This window comes from Kryptolebias marmoratus, linkage group LG22 (assembly GCF_001649575.2).
Source record: "Kryptolebias marmoratus isolate JLee-2015 linkage group LG22, ASM164957v2, whole genome shotgun sequence".
Lineage (NCBI taxonomy): Eukaryota > Metazoa > Chordata > Actinopteri > Cyprinodontiformes > Rivulidae > Kryptolebias > Kryptolebias marmoratus.
This window is the reverse complement of record NC_051451.1, coordinates 22,965,972-22,979,842: the sequence shown is the minus strand read 5'-3', so window position 1 is coordinate 22,979,842 and position 13,871 is coordinate 22,965,972. Positions and strand designations below refer to the sequence as shown.

The window sequence follows — 13,871 nt, the reverse complement described above, 5'->3', positions numbered from 1 at the left end:
TCTGATGGTGTCGTACTTCTTTGGAATTAGCCTGACAGCTTTGAGTTTTTTTTTTAGTATAATAAACCTGTACTCAACTTGGTAGCCATTTGAAGCATGGTTGTTTATGTTTGCATTCTTTTTAAACTAGTCTGACATCTGCATCATGAGTTTGTCTTCATCAAAGGAGCACTCACTCATGCAGGTATTTTGGTAACACATTTGGAGAATAGATGACCAGTGACTAATCATGCATGGTTCTAGATTTCTTAAAACTCTCAGCATAGCCAAGGGGAGGTGCCAAAGTCTTGTTTTCTCTTAGAGCAATTGAAATGCATTAAGCTGAAAGGTTATGGATTTGTTGCTCATTAAGGCTAAAACATTGCTGCCTACCTTAGCTGTAAAATAGCTGCCAAAATATTGTGTATTCCTCTCTTGCTGACACATCTGCTCAGACTTATCAGACTTATCAGGACAAGGACAAAGACAAAGGGAACTCTGTTGAAAGGGGGTGCTTTTAGTCCTTTGGGAACTTGTGTTGGACCTTATTAGATCTGGTTGTTCCAGCACAGAGAGTAAGAACTGTTGCTAAGACCAGATTTGCACCAGCTGCGTGATCTGTGGTGTTGCATGTGTGGAATGACATGACTCTCATTTTGCTTCACATGCTAACAAATTAGAGCTTGCATCCTGGCTGTGTGACAAGTGCGTCATATGCGCTACTTAAACATCTGTGCAGCGTGTAGCGTTGCAGATGATGCCTATTTTTTACACGAGCTAGGTGTCAGAGAAGCAAAAAGACATGGCTTAAACACTTCTTCGTTATCATATTAAGCTAATTATTGGCAACACCATACTTTTAACTGTACTTTCAGAGTGCAGGCATTACAAATGTCACAGACATTGGGAATATATCACTTTATTTTTTTCTGTGGTAATTATGTCTATATGTTGACAGGTTTTTACATCAGTTTTTCAGTCTTCCTCTATCTGGCGTGTCGCTGTGAGGTCTTTACTAACCTATTCATGTTAAGCATGGATTACAAAAAACTTTTTTATATTTGTGACCATTAGCAAATGAAAAAGATTGTGAATGTACCACATGTGCCACAGCAGTGCTGCAACACAAAGGTAGAGAAAGTGTGACTTTTTACACGTTGCTACAATTCAGCACTACAACAATACACACAGTGCACATGCTATATAGCTGATGTGATTCCAGTGTTTGAAGTTTTTTTCCTTAAGCCATGACTCATTATCATAAGCCCCTTTCACGCTCTGGTTCTGCAACATGACCACAAAGGCGAGCTCCTCTTTAAGCTGCCTTTGGTTTATGTGTGAATGACCAATTAAGCCAGCCACGTCCTGTGACGATGTGTGCTTATGCACATGAATCTGGTACAGCAAAATGAGCAGAATGACCGGTACACTGTTGGTTAGAGGGTGGTGCTGCTTGCGTTGCCCCCCCACTTCACACATACTCACCCTCTTGGTTTTCTGACTACCACCCTTCGTCAGTTCAGGGGCATAAAAGCAGTCGATGAACTTCAATCCACTATTCCTCCTTAGCCATTTCATTTATGATACGGATGCGGGAAAAAAGGGGTATCTAAAGCTGGCCTTGAAAATGTTGTTTAGAAGGAGCTACAGACTCATTGCAGTGGAGGATGTGTTTGGTCTACAACAATACTTACTTGAATGATGCATGTTAAAGCACCATGACCTGAAGATTTGTAGCAGAGCATTGAACAGTAACATGCTAATCAATGTTTTCACTTCACTTGTCGGTGGCTTTATTATTGTGGCTGATTGGTGTTCCTCCTAAGTTCAACCACTTATACCTTAGAATGAAGTCATCTATACAAAACAAATGTACCTTTCAGCAGCAGAAGTGTTTGGCTTTCTGTACATGTTTGTTATTGTTAGCAGAAGATTATTTGTGCAGTGGATAATTAATGATTTAAATTGTGCATAAATGCTTTTTCAAATGACAGTTGACAGAAGTGGATTGCAATTAGAGTTGCTAATGAGATTTGATATGTTAAAATGTCAAGTGTGTAATAAACATAGACGGAAGTTCAGATATAAAAAGTTAGGGAGGAGTTGTTCATTCTTACAGAAATTGTTTCCTACTGCTTCATACTTTTTTGTTGTTGGTATTTTTTTTTTAATAAATACGTCTTAAAAGGTCCTGTTGCATTAAATTTTCCTAGTAAAGCATGTTGTGTTTTTATAAGAATGATAATATTAATGCAACTTGAACTAAGCCTAAGAAATTGCCAGAGTTTTGTGTCAACTGGAAACATCAACCCTTGTTGTATCTTAGCACAATTATTGATATAATTTGTTGCTTTTATACATTTTGTTCCGTGACTATATTTTTCACAAGCTTCCTATGATGACCAGTTAACTATGGAGCTATAACTAGGAAGTTAGGGATGACACTGAGTTTTATGCCTTTATGCAGCCAAGATTTTATATAATTCCATCATTACCTTAATTTTCATCATTCAATTTTCATGTAGTTCAGGCCACTAAAAGTACAGAGTCAAGGTATTGTAAGCAGTTACTCCCTTGTTCCTTGATTAAAGGGAAGCATGTTGGCAGAAAGAAATTTTGATTATCAGACAATTTTTTTAATAAACAGAAATATTTGTTTCACATTTTATTATTCTACTGAGTGCACAAACAAAACAAGAACACTCAGAGAATACATCCTCCACTGAGGCCAATGCTTTATTTTACAATTTTAATGAAAGTGATCCTGATCCACTCCAGATGTTAATGAGTTCTCCCCTTTGCTCATTGCCTTGGTGGAGGTATTACACTTTATTTAACTTCTGCTAAATCCTAATTAACAAGAATATAGTTTGTTTACTAAGTAGCTAAATAAAAAAAATAGTGAGTGTTAGAGGAAAAAAGCCAGGAGTCACAAGTAATTAAAATACCTAATCTTACTTAACATAAAAACCGAGGGATAGTGTGTTAAAGGAAAAGTGTACATTTACTTTACAGAATTCCTTTCTCAGATCAAGTTGGTACTGTAGGTTTGAGCATTATTATCAGAATATTTTTTGTATACCTTTCCTAATAAGAACCTGTAGTAAGTGGAAACTTTAAAATTTATTTATAAAATCTTATTGTGAAACATCCTCTAACGTTGGGCTTGTGGACTTTATCATGACCCAAAGCCAGAGAGTTCTTAAGTTGACCCACAGTTTACTCTTCTTGCCCTCGCAGACTGTTACCCCCTTTGCTCTTGAGATGACCTTTACTCATTGACCACTCCTGGGGAGGGAAATGGTGATCTTGTATTTTCCTCAGTTGTACAGTCTTTTTGAGGATTGAGGATTGATTTTGTGGATTGATTTTTGAAGCCAAACTCCTTACATGAATTTAATGGTGACCTTTTCCAGCCTGATAAGCATTGACAACTTTCTTCTTCTTCTTCTTAGATACTCATAAATCTTTGTTTCATGATATATTATGACAAATTAATATTGCAATGATCAGACTTTGATGGATCCATCTTTTTATACAATTTACTCAGGTTTTCTAAAAATATTTATACATTGTGTGATAATTTTTGTTATTAGTTATTCATTAATCCTGCAGCCCTCACATATGTTTAGATAAAAAATTTTTAAAGACAATATTCAAAAAATATATATTAAGCATTTTCATTCTGGTTGCCTTGATCACATTTCTTTGCTAATGAGTTTGTGTACAGTTCCTCAAACCAATATACAAAATTCTCAGCATACAGTAATAAACTACACTAACAATACTCCTGTTTACATGACTATTTAGACAAGTTTGTGGAAATTGATTTACCCTTTTTTTGGTTTGGTTGTTCTCAAATAATTTCATTCTGTTCACCCAAACAATTTCAGCCATGATTCTGCACTGGTTTCTTGTGTTACTCACTGCATTTTATTAACTGTGTTATTTTTTATGTGAAGAGTAATGGAGTCATAGACAGTTGGCAAAGTAAATCAGATTATCATATGTGTCCTTTGCACTGTGAGGACCTTGTTTTTTTCTTTCACCAGAATCAATTTCTTAAATTTAATGGTTTAAGCAGATATTCTGGATCTTTTGGTACGCTAAAGATGCTGTTGTCAGTTGACCAGCAAGATTTCTAATTTCTCTTTTGAGCAGCTTGGGAAAATAGATCCTTTTTTTGGCCATCTTTGAAACAGCTCCTGCTTTCACAACAACCATTGTGCCACCTACCACGAGTAGGAGGAAGTGTCAAGCTGAGGTAACACATGCGACCGAGAGGGAATACAATCACTAATCAGCTGATACCGTGTATATGTAACAAGTGAAAGATTTTATTTAGGTGGAAAACCAAATGAACCTGTACTTTTCTTCATTTATATACAGCTCATGTTTCATAAGGAGAGCAGACTTCAGCCTGCTAAAATATGCAGTGTTTGTCGCTGTGAAAAGGTTGACGCGAGTAGTTGAGAGGAACTAATGGCTGCATTCTAGACAGCTAAATAATCAGATCATCGGATTGTCTGATAAATTGGACAGTTTCTCTATTAGCAAGTTTTTCGGAATGAACTAAATCGACCCCCAAGTAAAACTTAAATCAAAGGCAAAAAGTTTAACTTTTTTTTTTTTTTTACGTCAGAAATATGATCTATGTGGATTTTACATAAGTTGTGACACTTTCTTTTTCATCAAAATATGTTGCAGCTCAGCATTTTGATAATTTAAATGAATAGAAACTGTTCTTATTTATATGCTTTCCTCAAAATCAGTATTTTCAATTTAAAGAAACAGCTGGTTTTGTGTGCATTATACTTGGCTTAATACATGTTTATTCATTACAAAATAAAGGCAGATGTCACTTTAAGAAGTGTGAAAATTTGTGAGTAAAATGGAACAAATGAAGAAGATACTCGGGAGCTGATGCAGAGAAGAGGTTTTTCGTTAGTCTGCATGTAGGAAGTCAAAGCTCCATGTCAGAGAGGAGATTCTTTCACTTGATCAGCTCTCACTCTGTAATTGAGACAGTCTTGTTCAAGAGGAATTGTGCCTTCCCTGTCAATCTGACAAGAGCAGAGGGTGGCAACAGGAGCTGAGACCTAAAGTTGTGATCAAGACAGTTTCCAACAGTTTGTGCCCAACGTCACAGAAATTCTCATGTTTTTCTTCAACTAAATTAGATAGTTTTTAGTTTATTAGTATGTTTCAGATCCATTTTGAAATAAGTTTTTTTATATCTCATTAACATACCCCCTCAGCCCTAAGTGCAATTTATAAATATTTGACTTCAACAGCAACAGGTATTCTTTGAAAATATCCTAGAAACTTGACTTACTATTCCTTTGGAGGTTATGTTCTTCCATCTTAAAATAAATGTATGGCTTAACTAATTTTTCTGGGTTCAGGTCCAGAATCGGGTTGACTCACATCATGACATTCACAAACGTTTCTTTAACCTGTGTTTTGATACTGCAGGTCATCCACTCCATAAAGAGGCTGAGTTTGTTAGGTTCTTGTTCTCTTGATATGCCTATCTGTCTAGCTATAAGATAATATACAGTATGTTGTCCGTGGTGCAATTCCACAAATGTTTAGAATAAAAATGTCATTGTCATTACAATTTACTTATGGTCATGTAATGTTTTGTTGTCAGCACTCTTGTTTGATTATTAAATTGAGCTGTTGAATTGGAACTTGAATATCATAACTTGTTACTGGATTCAAACTTCTTTCCTTTAAAATGGTCGATTCAGATGCATTTCAAACTTCGCAGGAACTTTTCTGTTTCCTTTCTCAGAGCTTTAACAGAATCTTGTCTTGCTTAGTTTTCACATTTACATCATCAGCTGTAAGATCTTTTAAAGACAAACTCATCCCTTTTTCTTTATGTATCTGTAGACAGTAACAATAGCACAGGTGTAATCTAAATTGTAAAAGCTTCTCAAGGATCTTTGGTAGAAATCAGATACAACATAGCTCAGTTTCACATGCAACCAATTCTCTGTCTACCACTGTAAAACAAATAGTTTAGTCCTTTTAAAGTTTGATCAGTTAACAAAGCACTCAGAAATGTGCTACTCCTTTCTCAGTATGGGAAAAAAAGGTTATAATTTGATGACAACATGCATACTGTTTACCTGTTAAAATCTTTGAGATGCAGTGTTTAACAGTATTGCATCTGAACTGTGTATCAAGTCAACTTTTTATTTTACCTGCATCTAATTTTTTCATTGTTATTCAGATTTAGACAGCACGAAGAGGAAGAGTCATTGAAGTCTGAAATGTAGTTGATTTGCAAAAATAAGAAAAAATCTTTTGCATTAAGCCAACTGTCAGCTATCACAGCAGTAAAGTCAATAAGTAATCAACAGCAAACTGTGAATGTAAAATATTCATTTCTTTATTCATTTAAATACTTTACTTATCATGTTTACCATGTTTGTCCTTTGAAAGAGACTCTCATACATTGAGCCAGATGCAAAGATAATAATTTCCACACTTTCTTGGTGCTAATTTAGTTCTACGAGTAGAAAAATAATATAGCACTCAAACATTTGTGTCAAACTTGATGTGTGATAGGCACAAAGGGATAACAAATCTGAGCTAAAGAATATAAATTGAATGGAAAGGCAGTATTTTGGTGAAGAATCGCATCGACTCTCACACAAGCTCAGGAGAGGCAATATTTTGTAATAAGTATGAGAGTCAGGCAAAAGAGGGTAGAAGTCAAGCTGGTGACTGATTGTCCAGCTGGACAGAGTGAGGTAATGACACCAACATCTTGGCAAGCAGGTGCTCGGTGCCAAAATCTCCATTATCTACTCTAAGGTCATTGCCATACCATTACTCATGTATGCAGCGAAGATGAAATGAATACTCAGAAATTGGCTGACATGGCCTCAGACAACCTCAATCTTAAAGTCTTCTTCTGTATCTCATTTAATGAAGAGCGGGTTGTTTTCAGGAAAGAGGTTTGCGAACATCACCTTAGTTTGCTCAGTACTGTATGCTCTGCAGAGTAGGGATGCTCTTTTCATCTTAGTCCATTTAATTTTATATCTGTCATATTTGTCAAGCCACTGATTCAAGCCTGATCTCTTGCAGCACTAAATTTCTCCAAGTTCATTTTTATGGCATCACAAGAGCTGAGTGAAACCCACAGAAATCTGAGCTGTAGGGGTGGCTGCTCTGTTAAATTGTTTCTGTGTGAAACAACTTTTTGCAGGAAGGAAACCTATTCTACAGTTTATACCAGTAAGTCTAACAAGAGGTTTTGTGTTTAAGCCAAAAGCTCAGTTTAATAAACCTTGCTTCATGTTATTTTCTTGACCTTTTTCTCTTTTTTTGTTTGTTTGTTAGTTTTACACTATCAAAGACATAACTTTGGCAGTGAAAGCTAAATTTTAACCAGAATCAGATGGTCAGTTTTAACCCTAGAAGAAAAATTGACTCAGAGTGATGAAAAATTTTAATGCACAGGAGTATTTTCACACCATAGACTGCTGTCTGTTTCCTAGCAACTTGGCAGTTTCCACAGCATTGTTTTTCAGAAAGCTTCAGGGGGGAAAATGGTCACAATTTTATGCTTTGGCTCTGAGATGTCAGGTGCCCAAGCAATTTTCAACAGGAGGCTTCCTCAAGCCCAACACAAATTAATAGTAATTTTCCTTGCAGCAAGGTGCTCATTATCAATTTGCATGACAATGGAATATGTCAGTCAAAGGGTGTTCTCCTGAAAGAAAAGTGTCCATCTTGTTATCCACAGACATCTGTTAGTTTTTATAGAAATACTCAGTTTCAAAAAGCATTTTTTTTACAGAATAAATTATCAGGTAGTAATAGAATTTAACGATATGATCAAGATGGTTCTCTAAAAATCTGATTTAGAATAGGAGTCTGCATAAAAAAGGCATTTAGATTTTTTTTTTTTAAACTATAGTGAAGTACTTGCTTCACAAATAAACTTTAAACTTTGTTCTTACAACAGAGGATAACTGCTGAGTAATAAGAAACAAAACAAAATCTATTAGCACACGAAATAAATAGCTATATCAAAATTTGGACAAATCTGGTGAAACTAAATTATTTTATAACATTTTTTCCCACCATTTTGTAAAATTGATAGAGTTTCTGTAATTCTTATGTCATCTTACTGCACTCTGTCTGCTACTGTCAACTTAGTAGTGCCTCTAAAATAAAATCTAACTTTCATTAATGGTGCTGTGTTTATTTTCACTATTAAATAGCTTTATACAATAACTGCATAAAATGAGTGGGAATATACAAGTAAATGGTAATCACTAGTTTTATGACAGTGAGTGTCAAACCATATGTTCACATGTACATTTATGGGAAAATGTCGGTTCACCCTCTTTCAATTCTAAAAATTGTTTTCATTATCAGGATGAAATAGAAAAATGTCTATTCCTCATCAGGTTTTAAGATCATGTCAGTACAACCTCAGATAAATAACAGCACATAAGATATTACATGTTGCCATTGTTTATCAAGTAAATGATCCCAATCAAAATGGCAAATCAAAGAATCGGGGTGTTATATTGGCCAAAATCCAGTTGGCCTCAGTTCTACTAAAATGATGTGGTAGAACATAAAGGCAATGATACACAAACAACAAACCATAGTGAACTCATGCAGTAGTATAGAAACGAGTGGGTTGATATATCTTTACAGTGATATGAGAGACTGATGAGGTCATACAAAATATAATTACTTCAAGTCACTAAAGGTGGTTCTGCAGGCTGAAGAGTTATGGGCTGTGATTAGTTGTTTTTTTTTCCATTTGTTTGTTTTTTTAATTTTTATTAAAGTATATGGTGTTGTACTTTTTGTTTGTTTGTTGCTATTTTTTCTTAAAATATCTGATATATTTATTCGGTTTAAAAACTAAATGCTTTATTGTCATGTTTTGATACATAAATTGGAGAAAGATGTTAAAACTTGTTTTTGCAGTGACCGTGTCCTTTTGTGTCTTTTTGCACAGCATTAACTTATTAAGTGAAGTCAGTCCCTCATATAACCAACAATATTGGAAAAAAACAAGACCTGCATTTTAGAAATGTGAAGTTTTCTCTTTTTGCTTTCTCTTGCTATGATCAGAGGTTCCTGAAAGGTCAGGTCATATAGTTATTGCTTTGTATGTTGTCTTGTGTATACGCACCTAGAGGTCTCGAGCACCGCACAAATGGATTTTTCACTGTGAAAGGATGCTTTCAGTGAACTCTCATGACCAGCACTAGTATGAGAAGCCAGATATTTTAAAAATAATTTGACTGAAAGAACATCAGCATCCTCAAAGAACACTTGAATTTTAAATTGAGAGAAAGCAAAAGTGCACAATATCGGTACCAGAGATTTTGTTTATAGAAAAGCTTTCAAAAGACCTCAATGTGCCTGCACATGTGAATGTGGAGATGAAAGATATACATAATTCATGGTGCTACATGGGGCAGCACTCACCCGGGTATCACGAGTCAAGGTGAAATTACCTGCACTCGCACGCTGCCCCATGCTTTTATCAAACAACAGTAATGATTCCAAGGTGAAGCTGGTCAGTGTTGTACATGATAATATATTTAGGAAGACCACTGTTGTGAACCATCTGTAGGTCCCACTCAGAGCTCTGTGGTTTAGTGAAGCAGCTGGAGAGCTGCAGATGGCTGAAGGAAAGAGTGGAGTCAGGGGACTGGACAGAGTCTTCTTCTTCTTCTTCTTCTTCTCTGTGGATCCTGAGACTTAAACGGTTTAATTCCATCTAATCATTATCATAAATTTAACAGAGATGGATAGGTTTCTGTTTTTTTTGTTTATTTATTTATTTTTTGGAAATTCAGCACTCTGGTGAGGGAAGCTTTGATAGTATTGGCTTTAATGAATAAAATCTGAACCTCACCAAGTTATTGCTGTAGACCTTGATGTCATGTAGCTTCATATAAGTGTGACCTCACTGTTCATGGGGTTTCAGTCAGTGTGAAGAGCTGTGTTAGAAACCGTATGAGAGAAGCAGCTCAGCAGGGTCAGTGTTAATGCTCCAGATGGCTCTCTAATACAGCCAGCCAGCTCTTCACTTCAGCTTGGAGGACCTCCTTTTATACTTTCTGTTCAAATTATACATCATCAGGAAAATATTAAACTGTTTTTTTTGTGTATGGCTATAATAATAATGTGTTATTATTTAATAATAACATATAAACAGTTGGAATGGACACATATCATTTACACTTTCCACTTTTTGACGTCACCAGTATTTCCTGTGCCTGCCAATATTCATTCACACACAACAGAGAGTGAATCAGCTCAAGTATTTTTGTGTTGTTCCTGCTGTCTTGTTTATGCCAGTTTGATCAATAAATATCAGTTTTCTCAAAAACAAAGGAGCCGCTGACTCATTGGTGATGTTCTAAATGAGAAGCACACAGTTGATTAACAGAAAAAGATAGAAACTGACTGTTAAGAATAAGACCACTGCAAAAACTTATCTGTTTTGGTTTTTGTTACTACTTCCATGGCCACACTCATTAGTGATTGTGTTACATGAAGTTACAGCAACAAAATGTCATTTGAGGACTACTAAAAATTTCAGTTTTGCTTCTTTCTGCCTGCATTGCTATGAAAGGTGCCCGTCAGACGAACTTGCTTAAGAAGTTTCAAACTGTCTGTGTTCACTTTACAGACTGCTGTTATGTAAATAACACCAACTCTTATTTTTGGCTTTTTTATTTACATTGTTAAGATTCTAAATATTGTGTTGGCTTACATTGTCTGTGACAGATTATTGAAAAGGACACCTTACAGGGTCCTTGCTTGTTACCTTTCTAGCTACTTTTCAGAACTTTTGAGCTCAGTACTGGCAGTTAACAGCCTAAAATGGCACCATTCTCCAGCATACAGTTGTACAGACTTTTATGTTACAAAACAGGCAGGTTTTGAAGCATCGCTGAGATTTTGACACAGTTTTTTTTTATAATTGAGGCAGTTGTTTCATGGATGAACCTTTGCTGTCTCTTTTAGTTCATTTTGATCCTTGTTTATTTTTACTGGCTGTATATTTTGGAAACACAGATAGTTTTCTATGCACTATAGTACAATAGGATCTTTGGATATTAAATAGTTATTCTTTCAGAAAAAATAAATATATTTTTAGCAAAATAGAATCACAAATAACTTGGTTGTATGCTGAATTTTATGAAATGACGGTCCAAAATATTCCACTTTAAACTGATTTATGTTTAGGAAGCCATTTTTAAAACAATAATTGCAATTTTTTTTATATAATTAGGCACTGCATATTTTTACTTGAATTTTAATATATTATGTAGCTTGCAATGATACTAAATTTAAATCGGCATTTACACCAATTGAATTACACTAGAAACCATTAAACTAAATATGTTAATGATTGTTGGAACAAAAGAGTATGTTTACCAAAGAAAATGCTTCCAGTTGTGGCAACTGAATATTTTAACAGAAAAATACATAATTCAGTTATTTCTTATGCTTGTTAAGAAAGACCAACAGTATTACAAACACAATACACATAAATGAATTAAAACAAGGTGTTAGAATGATTATTGTGGCTTTTTTTTTTGGGGGGGGGGGACTACTTGGATTAGGGAGGGACCGCTCAAAACACTGAAGTGTGCCCCTGAAAAATCTCTTTGAATCACCAGCTAGTCCTACCACTCCCCCCTCACCCTACACCACAGAAAGAGTTGGGACAACCTTAGCCTTTGGTAAGAACAGGGAAAATGTAGGAATAAGACTAAGTTGCAGGCGGAAGAGGTGAAATGGGACGCACATAAGCAAATTGTTTATGCAATGTGTAACCAACACATCTGGTACCCTGAACTGATCACCTGTGGATGTTGGGGGAACCTATGTGAAAATATATTTTTAAGATCATTAGATATTTGCGTTCCCTTATTTATTTGGTTTCTAGTGGGGTTTGTTTTTTTGTTTTTCCATTCTATAAGACCAAAGAGAGGATAGCAGTTTCATTTTTCTTTACACAGAAGATTGGATTTTAAATTTACTCAACTTAAAATTTTATGTATATGCTTTTTTTAAAACTTTTTATGGCTTTTAAAAATAATAATAATGTCATTTTCTCCCTCTTACAGATCAGTGCATTGTGACAAGAACCTACCTTTTCCTCCACAAGTTCTGGTTCTTTAGCACCATCTACTACTTTGGGAACTGGGTCTTTATTGGGGTAAGTCTAAAGGTGTTCATGAAATGTCCTTAACTTGATTTAAGATGACCAGGGTTTAGAAATTCCTGCACAAGAATTTGTGCTCAGATTAATTGCAGTGTCTGCTGGTTGTTTCTTGTTTTGAGTTTTTTTTAAAGAGAAAAGAATAGCATAAAGCATATATTTCAGAGGCATTTAAAGGTGATTTTCCACTGCAGAGCGGAAATTCATGATGTCATTTGTACACAGATGAGGCTACTGGGAAATAATTTTCCAAGACTGAACATACGGCTTATTGTCTCAAAGAATTGTGTTTAATAGCCTCTTTTCCTTCAAGTTCTTGCTGGAATTCATCCATCAAATGCTCGTTGTGAATTATCTGCTAATGCGTGCTTTGCTTATTGTTTTTTATTGTAGACTTTCCTCATTGGTCTGGTTGTGTCGTGCTGCAGAGGGAAGAAGTCTGTGATCGAAGGAGAGGTGGAGGCCGATGACTCAGACATAAGTGATGATGAATATGTGCACTGAAAAGAAAAAAAACAAAAAACAACCCCCTGTAAATATTGTAGCCATAACTTAAAGGGACTAGAAAGTCCAATTTAACAAATAAAAACCTGTGATTAGTCTTAATTTAATTTATTGGTTTGAAGGAGTTATTGCAGCGGCATCTCCTAGATTCCAGCCTCATTTTGAGTCCCTCCCCTTTAATGAGACAGCTCAGATCAATTGCTGTGTCTTTCTCAATCAATGTTATTCATGACTTGGGAATTCTGGGAGAGTCCTCCAACTCGATGTTACCTTGAGAATTCAGAATTCACTAGGCTGACACAAACTGGTTATTGGTTATAAGACGCTGCAGCAGCAGAGGCAGGGTTCTGTGCTGTTCGAAAACATCCTATTTCGGCTTTATCTGGATACAGCCGACATTTTAGACACTTTCTAGACCCTTTAACTGGTGCAATGATATCTACAGTTTGCTTCAGTATATGTTTGAAGCTAACAAACACTACTTCTGAAAAGCTGCTTGTTATGAAAATAATGATTCCTAAGTGTTGATAGTTTTAACACTTTAAATGTATTTTTGCTTTTCTTTTAGGGTACATATTCTTTGAGTGGATTTAGTTAATTTTTTTCTTCATATCTAGTTATTTGCAGGTTATGATATAATGAAACACTGCTGCACCTGCAAACTCGCTTTAAGTGTGAAATGTAAAAGATGAGCCACATCACTTGCAGCGTTTTCAAAGTTTTGGTTATAAGCAGTTTTTAATTATTGCTTCAGGGATGGGTTGCACTCGATGTTGGGAGAGGGAAAAAAAAAAGTGAGAAGTAGAAATAATCAAAGATATGGATGTGAGTTTTCCTTTTAATAAGAAGTACTTTTCATGTTTGCCAGTGCTGTGGAGTTGATCAGCTGCAGGCTTGTGACAGAGCTGTAATGACTTCTGCTAGCCATAGAGAACTTTTTTTCTTTATTGATGCCGTTTATGAATACAAAGTGTTGATTTAATTTGGAAACCAAATGTCTGTGCCTCATGACTGTGATCTTCTATGATGGGCACTCACAACCCTGTTTGTGTTACCCTACATTAGAAACAAGCTTAATTCTCATGTGCTTTGGGTTTTTGTTTTCCACTTATTTGTAGAAGTTATTGCTGTCAAGTTGTGTTGATATCCATGTCTG

At 35.4% G+C, this 13,871-nt stretch overlaps 1 protein-coding gene across 1 annotated transcript in view; it reads left to right on the top strand.

Moving 5' to 3' along the window:
* The window catches only part of lmbrd1 (LMBR1 domain containing 1), a 50,473-nt gene extending 37,669 nt beyond the window's left edge, over window positions 1–12,804 (top strand). Inside the window, exons 15-16 of the mRNA XM_017412710.3 lie at window positions 12,117–12,208; window positions 12,605–12,804. Coding sequence (XP_017268199.1) covers window positions 12,117–12,208; window positions 12,605–12,715 — 203 coding nt within the window. The 3' untranslated portion in view covers window positions 12,716–12,804. The remainder of the gene's footprint in view (window positions 1–12,116; window positions 12,209–12,604) is intronic.
* Window positions 12,805–13,871: the final 1,067 nt, after the last annotated feature.